Source organism: Equus caballus, chromosome 16 (assembly GCF_041296265.1).
Source record: "Equus caballus isolate H_3958 breed thoroughbred chromosome 16, TB-T2T, whole genome shotgun sequence".
NCBI lineage: Eukaryota > Metazoa > Chordata > Mammalia > Perissodactyla > Equidae > Equus > Equus caballus.
Window position 1 is genome coordinate 95,295,062 of NC_091699.1, and position 15,724 is coordinate 95,310,785.

A 15,724-nucleotide genomic window follows, 5' to 3' on the forward strand; every position below is an offset into this window, starting at 1 on the left:
AAGCAATGCCAGACAGTTTAAGAGCCTAAAGATAGACAAAGGATATGTTTAGCTTAAATTGATTGAGACATTTGGAAGAAAGCAATTCATTGTAGGCTACAAAGAATGAATCGTAAGGATTTTCATGACGTTCAAGAGGAAGATTGCTGACAGAGAGCAGAAATGATGTGCCTGGTTATGGCTAATGGTTACCTGTAAGAACGCTTGGTTATCAACCATGGAGCAGGTACCATCGTTGTGTGTCCAAATGAAGGAATTGGGCAACTTAAAGAAAGGACAGTGACTTGAGTCAGAGCCTCCCAAGGTTGTTAGCTCCCTGGCAAAAGTGATCTGAAACTTCCTGCAGACTTGCCTCTTGGATCCCTGAAGCCCACTTAAGTTGAGCACCCAACCTTTTGTCTGGGAATGGATGCCCTACCCTATGGATATGGCATCACCTTGGCATATGTGTTTCCTTCTTTGCTCTCACCCTCCTACTCACTCTTTAACAGTGTATTTCAAACATGCAGACAAGAGTAGACAGTAATATAGCAAACACTAATGTACTTAACTCCCAGCTTTATTAAATAATAATATTCTGCCATATTTGCTCTAGAACATTTTTTTAAAAAAATAAAAGATTACAGATATGAATGAGGCTCCTGTCTCCTCTCATTTCCCTCCTTTCCTGTAAAGGGAGCATCGCCATCATGAGTTTAGTGTTTAGCTTTCTTATGAATGTTTTTATACTTTTACTACATATTTTTGCATCCCTTGACATGAACATCACATAGTGTTCCTTTCAGATTTGAAACTTTATGTAATAGTCTCACACATGTATTATTGTATTATTTTGCAGCTTTTTTATTTTGACTAATTTTGAATTATCTACTTTGTTACATGTAGTTTTATTCATTTATTTGTCCTGGTTGGATGCAGTTTCATTTTGAATATTAACATTTATCCATTCTCCTGTTGGTGGTCATTTAAGTCATTTCCAGTTTTGTCTTATCGTTAACAATGCTACAGGAAACATTTTTGTACGTTTCTTCTGCACATGTGGGGGGTTTTAGGGTAGGTACTTGGAAGTGGAAATGCTGATTTGATTTCCAAAGTGGAGCATATAATATATCAATGAGTGTTTTCCTTTTTCCACATCCTCACCGAACCTGTAATATCTTCAGACCTTAATTTTCTCGTTCAGAGCAGGTGAAATGGTATATTGTATAGGATTTTTTAATTTGCATTTCTGATTATCTGTGAGTTCAGCCATCTTTTATAACTTTACTGACTATTCAAGTTTTCCCTTCTGTGATTTTCCTGGTTGTATAATTTGTGCATATTTCAATAATTTGATTCATAGTTGCTAAAGTAGGCAAAGTAGTCTTGTTGAAACAACTCTTGGGTTTTGACAGTTATATTTAACGTACTTCTTGAGAGAGGATAATTTACATACATCTCAGTGACAAAAATGAACCTGGGAGGACGGAAACCACTGAACTAGCAGATACGTCCTAAACCTGATCATTTTCTTCCTTGGATGGAAACATGTCCAGGGAAGTGAGTGCTGTGCTTATTAATATCTAGTATTTCTCTGTTTATTTGAACAATGAGGAAAGTGCTCATTTCATTTGCTGAAATTATGATTAGGCAACTATAATGCACACAGCTTGGTTTTTTTGAGGAGAAGGGTGGGGTAGAGGGGTGAGGTGGGGCCACTCTACAAAGGTGGTTGTTGGACCTAAAGGCAAATGTACCGATGCAATGAGTTATGCATCTACATCAAAAACGGTGAGAATAGATGTTATTTGCTTGGGAAATTCCCCTGTAATTTCTAGTCCTTACTATAGTAAAATACCTTTTCTGTTAGGATTGACAATCCTTTGCCTCATCTCTATCTCTAAAACTCGGTGAGCAGAAAAATTCAAATATCTCAGACAAAATGTCACTTTTAGAATCCACTTATAAAAATGACTAAACAAGGAAATCATCTGCCTGAGAAATAGGGATTTTTCTCAAGCATTTAGTTCCCTTTTTCTAAATCAGATTCCCTGTTAGTGTGTAAACACTGGTCGCTCCATAAATGTTTGTTGTCTGTTTTGGTTGACTGAATGTATGATTAACCCAGTGCTCTATTCTGATTTGCATTTACTGGGAATGGAGCTATCTAATTACATCCTCCAACTATATGTGACCTACTGACTTGTTCATTTAATGTCTTGTTGATTTAATGTGACCCAGATGTCCTGAGCTCTCCCACTGGCTCTAGGCAAGAAGGACTCTGGTGCCCCATTGCTCACACTGGGGTGCCACCATCCCTTAGCTGCAGGAAGTATCTGTGTCTCACAGCCCCCCATTTCTTTTATGTCACCACGTAACCTCCAGGTTGTGCTATTCTGTTACATGAATATTACCATATTACTTATCAGTGTGCCAGCCTATGGTGATAATCGTTGGGCATATAAATTAACAAACCCTCTGTAGGACCTGGGTTTTTAAGTCTTGACTCCCTGAAACATTGTTTTAAAATGAACTGTTTCATATGTATTTTGGCTACACACATCATTAGGCTAAAAAATCTTATCTGTATTGTCTGCCGTTTTCTTGCTGTCCCCTTTCTGTAGGACTTCTGTAACTCTGCTGTCTCCCTTCTGGAAGACTTTGACAACATAATGGTAACACCCCTGCTGTCATTCCTTTTTCTTTCTTTCTTTCTTTCTTTTTTTTTTAAGTAAACTTTTATAGCATTACTGTTTGAACATCAAAATGAGAAGCGGGCTATTCTTCTTTAGCTGGGAATAATTGCAGTCTTCATTTCACCGTCTTCACTTGGTTTATGTCTGAGACTGTAACACAGAATCATGAATGCGTTGACCATGTTCGATTTAATGGAATTTATTTCTGAAAGTTTTCCCCTTTGATTGCCTCATGGTTTTCATCATACATGTGTATGGTATAGAAATCAGTGGACGTTCATGGCCTGGGCTGGGGAGCATAGACCAGTTCATGCAGCTTCATCCCCGTCCCAGTTTTGAACCCATCTACTCCTAAGCTCTTGCTTCTCTCTGTGATAACTCACATCATTAGTAAAGGAACGCATGGCATGCTGACTCATTGGCCAGTGCAAGATAATGACAACTGTGGTTATGAAACATCCCCTTCTCATCACATCCCACTCACTGGCTATTCCTAAATTCTCAACAGAACGCGTCATCTCTATTTTCTTTCCGGTATGGAGGAGATGTTTTTTTGAGCATAGGTCTTGTGCATGCATGTCATAAGACATCACCTCTACTGCTTTGCCTGGGCTAGCTAAGAATGCATGTTTTGCATTAAATTACTTGTAGGTTTCTGTATCAGGTAGACAACATAAACCCAAGAAGCATTAGAATAAAAAAGAGCACACATCTCAGATGTGAATGTAAGTCAACTCGTTTCACTGCCAATTTATTGGGTAACATTTTCTATATATTGGTGAAAATATCCTTAACTGCGTATTCAAGCTTTGAAAATATTTAGGTTCTTTAAATACTTGTTATATAGGCAATTTCTTTAATAGTTATTTCGGCAAAGAAAAGTTTGGAGACTTTGCTGAAAAGAATCTATTTTTCTTGACACTTTGTGTTATACAGAAAGCAGGTGAGCTTTTTATTTATTTAAAAACTTGAATTAAACTTTATCAAATTCAAAAGTATTTCAGAGATAGCTTATGTTTGCTATAGGGCATTTATTGTTCAGATGATAATGTAATTCAGATAGAAAACTATCTGCATCAATCATTGATTTTACTTTTTTTTAGAAAAATAGACAAAATATTTTGTCAGCTATTTAAAATCAAAAGGTTCTGTGATTTTGCTATTCATTCAAACTAATGGAAATGTGTATATATATCTTTGCTGTCCTTTTCACCATTCTTATTTTCCTTTAATATTCTCCGATATTAGGAATTTAATGAATGTGTATACTCAACCAATCATTATATTCATCATTTATGGGCGTGTTAATAGAATATATTGTAAAGGTTCCTTATTGTATGAGGTTTGTTTATTTTAGAATGAATCAGTTTGTTCCAGCAGTTAATATTACTGTTAATTAATTTTCAGCCAAGTTATATTTGATGTGAAAGCTTTATAAAAGAATCAAGCATAACTGGTCAACAGAACCTCTTATAATTATAGAATTTTCTCTGCGTCTGTTGTCTGCAATCAGAATACACCAGTATGATGTGATGGCCATAACTTCTGGTTTACACTATGTGTTTGTTTTAGCCTTGGGTGCCATTACTCAGTACCTTCCAACTGGTAGTCACAAACAAAACCCTTTTGCTAAGTGACTCATAAAACATTACCTGCTGGTTTTCATTGGGTGACTTTTATTATTTCTAAATCAGCATTTTCAGAAAGAGAGTCGCTGTGGTTTTTCAGGTACAACCCGTCTTTCTGCTTGTGACCCTTACACACTATTGAAAAGTTACTAAATAGAGATTTGAAAAAATCACTACCAGTAAATTGAGTGGCTAGAAAATTCCTGATCCTGAAGGGCCGCTGATGATAATGCTGACTGTCTGCTAATTGGAGTTCTGTCTATCCAGTTCTCCTTTAGAAAGAGGTCTTCACATTTGCTCAGTTGACTGAGGGAGTGATTGCTAATGAAGATAACAAGACCCAGAAGAAAGAAAATTATATTTGAGGATGATTTATTGAAAATTTTGAACGTACTGGATGCCTTAATTTCAAATTAGCAAAAGGCCTTTGAGTCAACATGTCTTTGAGTTCAGATACTTCTCTTGTCTAATTAAAAAGAAAGCAATGAGAGAGAGAATTGTTCTTAGAAGGGCCAGGAAGGTGAGTCAGTATTGAACGGCACAGCTTTTTTTAGACGTTTTTAGAAAGTGGACATTTTAGAAAATATAATGAATCTATTTTTCTTACACAGAGGCAAGCCCGAAGCAAACTACGTAAAAACAAACTAGAGTGACCATGTGTAGGCACTGACCTCAGGTAGCCATGTGGCAACGGGTCTCTGTAATTATCAGAATATCCCAGCTAACTGTGCCTTGTTCCCTTAGCATGTGTACATTGGGTACCTCATCCATGGGAGCTAGAGCCGGGGCACCAACATGTCTTAATTTTCTCTCCCAGTGATGTGCACAAAATCAAATGGCACCTGACTAGACACAAATATTCCATCAGAAACCAGCCTCCTGAACTATCCTTTGCACCCATAAAAATAGGAAGTTAATGCTGCCTCTGTTTCAGTGAAGCAGAATAAAGCAATCAGAGGAAATTTAGCTACTCCCCAGATATTAATGCAAGCAGAAAGAAGAAATCATTCGAATGATGGATGTAAAAATTAAATTAAAATTAAGTGTTCACAACAAAAGATGTTGCTAAAACATACGGGGCAATTGAAAAGCAGTTGGTAAACTAATTTGTGCTGAAATAGAAATCCTAATTTATCTCTGGAACTCTTGATTAACAGATAAACTAAATCTTAGATTTTCTTCACAGATATTTATTGAGCACTTACTGTATGCCAGATACCATGCTGGGAACTGGTTAAAAATAAATAAGACTTAGAAGGTCTTCAATAAGTAACAGATAAATGGATTATTTATAGCTAAGGTGACCACATGTCCCAATTTGCCAGGCATGGTCCCACTTTGCCCCTGTTGTCCTGGCCTGTCCCAGTTGGGATGATACATTATATAGACCCTTTTGATTTAATGCAGCAAAGCCATCCCCACCACCATTAAAAAACTTTTCCTAAATACCGATCTTTAGTTTCCTGACTTATTCCCACATTATGGCCTTGTTTAGCATTTGTAAAATCTTTCAAGTTGCCACAGAACTTTTCTTAGTTTTCATTCTTTACACAATGGATTGAACAGTTTCTACAAATTGAAATAATGTGTTCCTAGCATTATTCTGGGAACAGCAAAGAAAAGTGGGAGGCCATTTCCGTTTTGCGGGAGAGACGGGTATTTTTCATTGAGGCCACATGCGGTGATAAAGCTGTGGGAGAGCACTTGCTGCGTGTAGCCCAGTTGGGGTGTTTGATTTTCTCAGGAAGGTATCGCATAGCTGAATTGTTAGCTACTGTGCTTAAGGAGTGATTTGGGGAAAATTGGTGGTGGGAGGGAACATGTGTTCACAGATAAATAGTTTACCTTTAGACAAAAAATGGTTGACTGAGAATACATGAATTTTAGAGGGTAAAAAAGTAGATTTCGAAGTTTTTTTCCTTTTCTCCTTGCTTCTTTGGAAGTTAGTGTTTTTCCTTGAATGTTAACTTTGTGCTTTTTAAATGCAGAATAGTTTTTAATTCATTTAAGCCTCCATGATCTCATCTGTCATTTGCCAGGAAGAGAGCGTTGCCCAGGAGCTCAGCTATTTACCTTATTAGTATTCTGGGTTCCCCGACATGTATGTCATAGTTTGTTGCATGAGGTTTGTCAGTAAGCGAAGGAAGAGCAACGAGTTAGAAAAGATCTGTTTTGTGCATCTGCAGGCAGCCGTCACATACAGATCACGTCTTGTTTCCCTCCCGGCCAGAACGGCATGGAGATTGTGGACTGTTTATGGATCTTGAGATTCTAACTCACATATAAACATTCATCTTTTTCCTTTCTGTAAAAATGATGGTATATTTGTCCCCACAAAGAAGCATATCTGTGTTTCAGAAAGGCCTCATCCGATGCTGTCAGGGAGCATTGGTTCGAAGAGTGGCCCTTAAAGATCTAAATGACTTAATGACTCCTTGCCATAGTGTTGGAAGATCAGAAGCCATTCGGCTACTTTAGCGGGGACAGTCATAGGCTCCAGATGGCCACACTGCCGTGACATGGGTTCTCATCGATAGAGTGGGCTGTTTGTCTTAGACTCAAGCAAACAGAGATATAATCGCTCTTAGGTTAATCAGCTAAAGGTTGAGAGTGTCTTCATGGCACCCTGTTCTGGAAAGTTAGATTCTTGTTGAAGCTGTTGTACACAGAGCCCATCGTAGATGCTCTGACAAATTTGTGTCTGGTCCATGAATGGGTGGATAGTCACCTTAGCAGAGGCTGGAGTTCCTCACATGCCCTCAGTGATATGGGGATCAGAGAAAGGACTTCACTGTCTGATAGGTACATTTGGTTTCAGTATCTCATTAACAAGTCTTAACAGAGATTCTCCTTTTAGTTTCTTATTGGGATGAGTTTAAGAGGCTTTGTCCCCGAAGTATAGACACCAGATGAGGATTTCTGTGTTTTCATCCTTAATATCACATATGGAGACACCTGGGCATCATGGAAAGAGCACTGGGCTTTGGAGCAGACTCGCCTGAGTTCAGATACTGGCTCAGCCAGGTCTCGATGGGCGAGCTTGCTAAGCTGCATCAGCTCTTTGAGCCTGGCTTTTCCTGTCTGAAGAAAATGGCGATGACGCTTCTCCCTGCAGCATTTCTGTGAGGAAATGGGAGGAAGAACAAGAAGCCCGATCCTCAGCCTATGAGATGCCTAATAATTGTTAGTGTTCTCCCTCTTGCGCTAAATGTTTATCCCTTTCTCTGTGCTAGAAATATCTACACTACTTTCAAAGCACATTAAAATGGTTTTCTCTACTATAATTTAGCACCTTGTAAAAATGAGGACATCTTTTATATAAAACAGTAGTAAAATATCCTAGTATAAGCCCCATTCTTTATAATTAGTAAGTCTCGAAAAAACCTAGAGATGATCGGAGGCAAGGCCTCTTTTTATGATTATTGCTTCAGGCTTCTGTGGAAGAGCTTCTGCCACCAAAACAAAAAGCACACAGCTGCTCTGATGAATGTGTTTATCTTCTGAAGGCCAAGACATATATTAAATAAGACTAGTGAACAGATGTTAATTGGTTATATTTTATATTCTAGTTGGTTGGAATTACATTTGCTATTAACTTACTATAAATTTTTAAAATTGTATTCTAATTGATCGTTAGAGTTATAGGAGGTACCAAGTTCATCCCTTGAATACTTGGCTATTTAGACAATTTTTAGGTCACTATGAAGAAGCTTTGTTAAAAAATCATGAAATTTGTATGTGCCACTGGTAGGTACCACCTGTGCTCTTCGTTTTTGGGCAGAGGATGGTGCAACCCTGTGGCTTCAGATTTCACGCTTAGAGACTCAGGCCTTCCCCTCTAGAGGCGTTTGTGTCCTGGAGAGTACCAGAAAGCTGTCTCAGAGCCTCTCTGATGAGCAGACCGTTGGTTATTTGGCTTGTGTTTATATCTGTTATTGTTGGGGACACCTGTAGTCTTCTTGGGAATAAATGGTAAGTTCAACAGTCTCTTCACACATAGGAAATGGATGAGAAATCGTATTTAATGCAGGTTGGAAATCTGCAAATTCTGTACTCACATAATGAGATTTGGCGTCATGGGTTGTTGGGGTTTTAGCCAGGGGCCAAGTCAAGCCCTTGCTGTAATGATCAAGAGTGCGCCTCCACTTTGTTTTCCAGGGCCAGCCGGGGGACCAGGCTGCTCTCTTTGCTGCACAGGCGCGGCCTTCCCCTCAGCTCCCCCAGTACCCAGGGCTGCAGCAAGCACAGGTACCACGTTTGCTTTGTAGATGCCACTGGGGGGTTTTAACGCTCTTTATTTGAAGTGAGAAACCAAGTAAGTAGGATATCAATTCCCTTGGGGGTCTAGAACTTAGTTACGTCTTCTGCTTACAGGTTACAATAGACATTTCAAATGAGCATTACAGGTGATTGTCGAACAAGTCTCTGGACTGATTAATTTAAAGAGCAGAAAACATTTTGGGAACTTCCTGAATTAAAAACATAAATAAATTCAAACCTCTCTGTTACTGATGATGGTAGATATTGAAATGCTTAACAGTCTCTGAGTGTTTTATGTTATAATGTACCATGATGTAATTCATGAGTCAGTTTATCGTCTTCAAAGATAGCTTCCAAGAGGAGTTGTGGTGGAATAAGATGATAATTGGCCTTGGAATCAGACCTTGCACAATTCCCGACAACTTACCAGCTATGTGACATTGTGCAAGGTCCTCTGAATCTTGGTTTCCTTCTCTGTAAAATGAGGATTTAACACAACCTATGAAACTAGCATGGCACCAGATACACGGTAGCTGCTCAACAAATGATGGGCTTGCCTTAATATAGTGCACATCTGGAGCTATTTTTTCAGACAATTCTGTTATTTCTGCCTCCATATACTTTTACTCTATCCCTCTCACAGTGAGGAGCCTGGGGGTGGCCGTCCCCACTGTGTCCACCGTAAGAGGAGAGCCGAGATGGCCTCCATAGGCACTGAGCCCTGCAGTCTGTGTTCATTCCTGCTGCTGCTGGGGGTTCACTGCACGTTACTGTCTGCCAACTCAGAGCCGTTCAACGACCTTGACATGTGGTGCTTGGAGGATCTCAAGAGCTGTCGCCTTCTGCTTTAATCAGCGTTCTGTTCTGTAAATTGTAGATGGTGATCCCGCAGAACCTCAGGTTTTTCTTTTACGTTAGGTGTCAGGATCTAGAAAAACAGGCACTCGTATGTTAACATTGAATAGAAAACTAAGTATTCAGGATATTGGTGGAGTGCTGAAATGGGCTGTGGTCGAACCAAGACTAGAGGGTGTTGAATAGTCACAAATCACACCCTTGCTCTCTGGCTAAGGTATTAATTGGGGGTTTTTTGGTAACTGGTTAGTTACTACAGGCACACTTCTCAGATTTGAGGAGGTGTTGTCACATATCAGGACATAAATCCATTATTTTAATTTACATTGAGCATGGTAGCTGTTCTGACTCATTTTGGAAATGACATTAATGCTGCTTGGGATCTGTTGAACATTGATGTCATCTGTGCACTAAAGATATGGATGTTTGCCTGTTTCTTTCTATACAGAAACATGCCCTTCCTTGCCTCAGAATAAGCACCTGATCTTAAAACTAACCTCTTAACCAAATGAGGATTCATTTTTTTAAATTGCATTTTCTGGCAAATCATTATCCAACTGGTTCATTCTACAGCTTTCCAGCTAGCCTCTTTGCCTCCATGGTGGTCCTTCTCATATTTGGGGTCATAGGAGCCTTTGAGAACAGTGAATTTTAGGAGGCTTCTCCTGGGTTTGTCTTTGCCCCATTTATGTTAACAATGGGAAAGCCAGTGGTACATGGAAATGTTGACTTCATTCCTTATGTCTGCCTGCAGACCATGCCCCAGGGCTACACGATGTATGGAACCCAGATGCCTTTGCAGCAGACCCCACAGCAGCAGGCTGGCAGTGTGGTCCTGTCCCCGACCTATAACTCCAGAACTTATCCAGCCGCACATTCCAACCCGGCGCTCATGGAAAGACTCAGGCAGATGCAGCAGCAGCCCAGCGGCTATGTCCAGCAGCAGGCGTCGCCCTACCTGCAGCCCTTGACTGGCTCTCAGAGGTGATACATGTGGAAATAAGGATTGCAGTAACAGACACTCATGTTCTTGTCTTTGTTATGCTTCTCTAGGGCGTGACGCTTTATGTTGTTTTTATGAGCGTGTGTACTTGCATGTAACTTGCATCGTGCCATCTCACTTTTAGGAGCGTCCAGATAGAGACTGAGGGTAAGCAGTGCTCTGCCTGGTGCATTTCATTCAAGGCCCCTGTAGCTTGATTCACGTCTTCCATAGTGTGGCTGCAGTATTTTTAGATGACACCACTATGTTCTTTTTTTTATCCTCTTTTGAAAAGGTTTTTTGGCTAAAAATATCTAAGATAAAAAAACGTTGATTCTTGTTAGCAGTGCCTTACTAGAACTATGTAGATCAGAGCCATGAAGTCTGTGGTTGCAATACTCATTGTGCGTGGTACCCATAAGTTTTGTTACACCTTAACTTCTGTGTTTTTCACTTCAGGGAGGGTTGGCAAAACAGGATCATGAAAGTCTTTTTGATTCTTGCTTTAATCAGATCCCTTAGACACGGTGGAGGACTGCACTGCCCATTATAGTAACCGCCAGCCACGTGTGGCTATTTAAATTTAGACTAATTAAAGTTCAATTAGGAATTTAGTTCCTTGGTCACGCTAGTCACATTTCAAGTGTTCAGTAGCCACGTGTAGCCAGCAGGGCCAGCTTAGAAGATGTGCGACCTATGCAGGCGCACAGGCCACTGTGTGTAAGAGGGTCTCGAGCTTGATTTAATGTCCCACTGTCACCCTCTTAAAATTCTTCTTAACTTTTGACCAGGAAGCCCTGCAATTTTGTTTTGCACTGAGACCCCAAAATTATGAAGCTGGTCCTGGTGGCCAGTGGCTGTTTTATTGGGCAGCACAGATGTAGAACATTTCAGTCATCGTAGAAAGTCCTATTGGACAGCATTGATCTAGAAAAATTGTTTCATGCGAAATTTTGTGGTCTCTCAGACAGCAGCCTAACTCCACGTGTTGTCATCAGTGGCTGTGCGTCCGCTCCGAGTTATCACCATTTGGAAAGTGGGCGAGGTTGATGGTATTTGGGAAAATAAATTTGGAAAACGCTCATGATATTTATTATTTTTCTAATAAGTGGAAGCATAGCCTATTGTGTACAAACTTTAGAGCCCCACCCTCTGGATTTAAATCCTGCCGTGCCATTGCTATCTGAGCATCTTTGGGAAGTTACTTCTTTAGCTCTCTGTTTTCCCATTTTAAAGTGGGGAGAACAAAACCACTTCCCTCACAGGGCCACTACGGGGAGTAAATGAAATAACGCATTTCGGACTCTTACCACGGCGCCTGCTCCAGAGGAAATGCTCAGTTGATGTCACTTATTATTAAAAATTTTTAAACAGTAATTGGTACATGATTGTATTTTTACCTTCAGTGGTAGGCACGCTTGCTCTCCTTTTCAAGTGGTCCATCCATCCCCAGGAATCCAGATTTTCTTAACCACCAGCCTTTATTAAAGGTCTGACAGTGTGCCTGGGCCTGAAAACAAGCTGTGTTCTTCTTGGTCCAGACTGAACCATCAGTCGCTTCAGCAGAGCCCGCTGGTGGGCGGAGGAATCGACGCGGTGTTGACTTCCACACACCCAAGCCTGCCCTCCGTGCCCCTGCCTCAGGACCCGATGAGACCCAGACAGCCGCAGGTCCGGCAGCAGCAGAGGCTCCTCCAGGTACGGGGCTGGGAGGTGAGGGCAATGCATGATGAGTCCTCAGCAGTCCCAGGAAATGATGGGCACTTCATTTTATTGCCAAGTTCTAAGGAACCCTGTGTATTTGACACTAGGAGCTAGACTGGTGCAATTTGGCTCCAAGTTGGCAGAGGTCTTCCTCTGACCTAGCATCTACCAGGCCACGGGCAGGGAGTGCCTCTTGCAGAGCATCCTTCCTCTTTTGCAAAATTTCTTATGTATTTTTTTTTTAAATAAAATTGAGCTGTCTAGAGCTTTCATCAGATTCCTAGAGGGGTCTGAAGTCCAAAAAAGTAGGATATTTCAAAGGGATATTTCATCTTGGCTGTGTTAGAATCCACAGAGCTATCCTTCAATTACTGGATATAAATATTTCAGTCTCCTAGATAAAGCGTTCCTCCCCTTGACACATTCTTGCTTCTAACTTCCTCGTTTAGGAAATATAGGCTATTGTGTTCACCTGTTCCGTTTATCTCCATTGCTGTCAAGCTTGTCCTGTTGTTGGATTGGAGATTGTCTGATGAGTCTGGACAGGGGACTCTAATCTTATCAGCAATCCAACTTGAGATGCACTGTCATTTTATGTGTTACTAAGAAAGAAAAAAAAAAACAGTACAAAAATGGAGAGTCTAGTAGAGCTGGTTTACTCTCTTGGGTGAGGTCAGTGAGAAACAAACCTGTCATGCAGAAAAGGACAGCAAAGCAGCTTGCGTGTCTCAGCTTTGACGCTGGAAGAGGGAAGAAAAACTGTCTTCCCTGAGAATGTGAACCAAAGCTCCAGTGGATTTGAGGTTTGATTCATTGTGATCCAAAACACTCCTGTTGGCAGTGCCCCAGGGGACGGACAGAGCTGTACAGATCCTCTGGAGCTGGGCTTCACAATTGTAAGGTGCCATCACTTGTAAGATGCCATTAGTTGCATCCCAATTTTTACCTGTTAAAATGTAAAAAAGTTGTATCACAAAATTGGTAACAAACCTTAACTGGTTTGCAGGGAGTGTGGGCTCCCGATGTCCAGTCCCACTCATTGTATTGTCGATGCAAATAATCCATAACCGGCCTATAAATCAAAATTAGGTTGAGTTTATTATGAGCCAGAGTGAGGATTATAACCCGGGAAGGCCTTAGTAGGTGTTCTGGAGAAGCATGCGTTTCAGTACAGTCTTATATCTTTTTAGAACAAAGAAGATACATTAAACACACCCAGGATACGTTTTCAAAGAGGTATTCAGTTGCAAGTTAGCAGGTCAGCATGACCACGATGCCAGGAAAGGGACTAATCCAGGCATTACCAATAGGGCGTAGCAGCGGAAGTCTGCATTTTTATCTTAAGAGAGTCCATTCCTTACTTTAATGGATAAGCAGATGTACAATGTCTGTTTGATGGGCCGTAAGTCAGGCTTCCTAGCTCAAGCCAAATCAGTTTTGAACTTGAATAGTTACCCCATATACCTCAATATGTGAAAATCTCTTATCAGTATAGACGATATCTCCAACATAGGAAAAACCCCTTGGATCATCAAAAGTAAAATGGAAATAATTATAGTACCTATGTCTTAAATGTGTAGTGAGAATTAAATGTGAAAATGCAAGTAAAGCCCCCATTTGGTAATAATACTGTTAATATTACCATTAATATGACTATTAATACTCAATAGTGATATTCTTAAGTCAAAATAACTTTTTTCCACATTGTGAGGATATGTTTCAAAACGTTTTAGGATTGATATTTAAAGTTTTTAGTTCCTTCTGTTTTAAAATTTTTCATTTCCAAATCATTGAGGAAAGTTATTACATTGTTTATTTACCACTTCCTGTCTTACATTGGTGTTTTTTAAGGCTGCAAGTTTTGAAAGCTTTCTCTATTGGTTAATAAGTACTTTTTATCCCAATTAGCATAATATGTCCTTCTGGTAATTTTTTCGTTACCAGTGAAAGAATTGGAGATAAAGAAAAGTGATTTACTTCTGCATGAGAATTACACTTATTCCTTTTTTGGTGACTGACCTCACCCATAAAGGAACAAATTAATAATTATTGCAGGGAGGAAGCATTTCCTCTACCACTCTAGATCCTTCTGGCCAGGCTATGAATTAAATTGACACGAGACAGAATAACAGGAGAAAATCAAACAAAGCTTTATAACATGTGTACACGGGAGACACTCAGGAAAACTGAGCAACTTGCCAAAATGGCAGAAGGTCTCATCTTAAATACCATCTTCAGCTTAAAGGCAGAGGAGGATGTTGGGGGTTGGGGAGTCAGTTATGGGAGATCACCAGACAAGTACAGTAAACAAGAGTAAGGTTATTATGCAGATTTAAGTCCTTGCCTTCCGAATTGATTAAGAGTCTCTAGAGATAAGGTCATCACCCCTTCTTCCTGGTACAGAGAGGGAGACACCCTTACAGATGGCGATTTCCCTTACAAATATAAATGTCTCTTAACAAAGGGTAAGTAGATTCTACTTTTCAGAGTTTCTTTCCTGGCTGCAGTTTTTAAAAGTAACTAGGGGTCCGCCCGGTGGCACAGTGATTAAGTTCACACGTTCCACTGCAGTGGCCCGGGGTTCTCACCACTTTGGATCCCAGGTGCAGACCTACTCACCGCTTGTCAAGCCATGCTGTGGCAGACATCCCACATGTAAAGTAGAGGAAGACGAGCACTGATGTTAGCTCAGGGCCAGTCTTCCTCAGCAAAAAGAGGAGGATTAATGGCAGATGTTAGCTCAGGGCTAATCTTCCTCAAAAAATAAAAAAAGTAAGAATAAATAAAAAAATAAAAGTAACCAGCCCAAAATAATCCTCATGCCAAAGAGACACATTTTGGGGTGGCCAATTCCAATCTCCCACATTATGAAATTAATAATTATGAAAAGTAAAACATTATGAAATTGGGTTGATTATCCTTGGAAGAGTTCACAGTGTGCCAAATGGGGAGTTGGGTCCACAATGCAACCACCATCATTCATGTTGGGAGTGACCCTGTCCAGCCCTGGGCTAGGATTACATACCCAGGAGCAGTGTCACTTAGTGAGAAATGCCATCCAGCAATAGCTATTTATTACCTTGCCCTAAAGAAGATAAATAAATTGGGAGATAGTATGCAAACCAAGTTGGAAAATGCAAAGAATGAAAAGTAATCTGGCACCAACACCAAGAAGAAGGATTTGGGTCGAGGACACTTTAAAGGTCATTGAAACAAACGACCTATTAATATTTTCCTCTCTGTCCCACCTGGTGTATGTCTAGTCTATGTTTCTTCTGTGACTTGGAAATATTTTCCAAGAGCTATGATCTGAGCCATCTATGTCACAGACACAATTTATGATTTTATTCTGGTAATTTATACGAGAACTTCCCACATCTACATCTTCCTTTAAAAAAAAAATTCTAATCTCAAGAGTTCTTCAAGAACAACTCCACTCTCCTCTTCCTCCTCCATCTTCATTTTCATCTTCCTTTAAAAAAAAAAACTAACCTTCAAGAGTTCATGCAGATGTCATAGGAAAGAGAAGATAAATACTGAGCAGCCCTTGTCTAACCTGGTGGTATAAGGTAGCATAAAATGTGGGAGAGCAAATGACATGGAAGGAGTTGCAACAGTAA

General features: G+C 40.1%; 1 protein-coding gene across 30 annotated transcripts in view; it reads left to right on the forward strand.

The window, feature by feature from the left end:
• The window catches only part of MED12L (mediator complex subunit 12L), a 315,678-nt gene that overhangs the window by 281,890 nt on the left and 18,064 nt on the right, over window positions 1-15,724 (forward strand). For 16 of the 30 annotated variants that reach the window (XR_002800849.2, XR_011427094.1, XR_011427092.1 and 13 more), the window contains 3 exons: window positions 8,462-8,551; window positions 10,173-10,402; window positions 11,942-12,098. Coding sequence is in view for 24 of the 30 variants with exons in the window: in XM_023621110.2 (XP_023476878.2) it covers window positions 8,462-8,551; window positions 10,173-10,402; window positions 11,942-12,098 (477 nt within the window). In the remaining 6 variants the exon portion in view is untranslated. Of the gene's footprint in view, window positions 1-2,603; window positions 2,655-8,461; window positions 8,552-10,172; window positions 10,403-11,941; window positions 12,099-15,724 lie in introns of all 30 variants that reach the window. The other 14 variants (XR_011427091.1, XR_011427093.1, XM_070238316.1 and 11 more) reach the window with 1 other exon arrangement.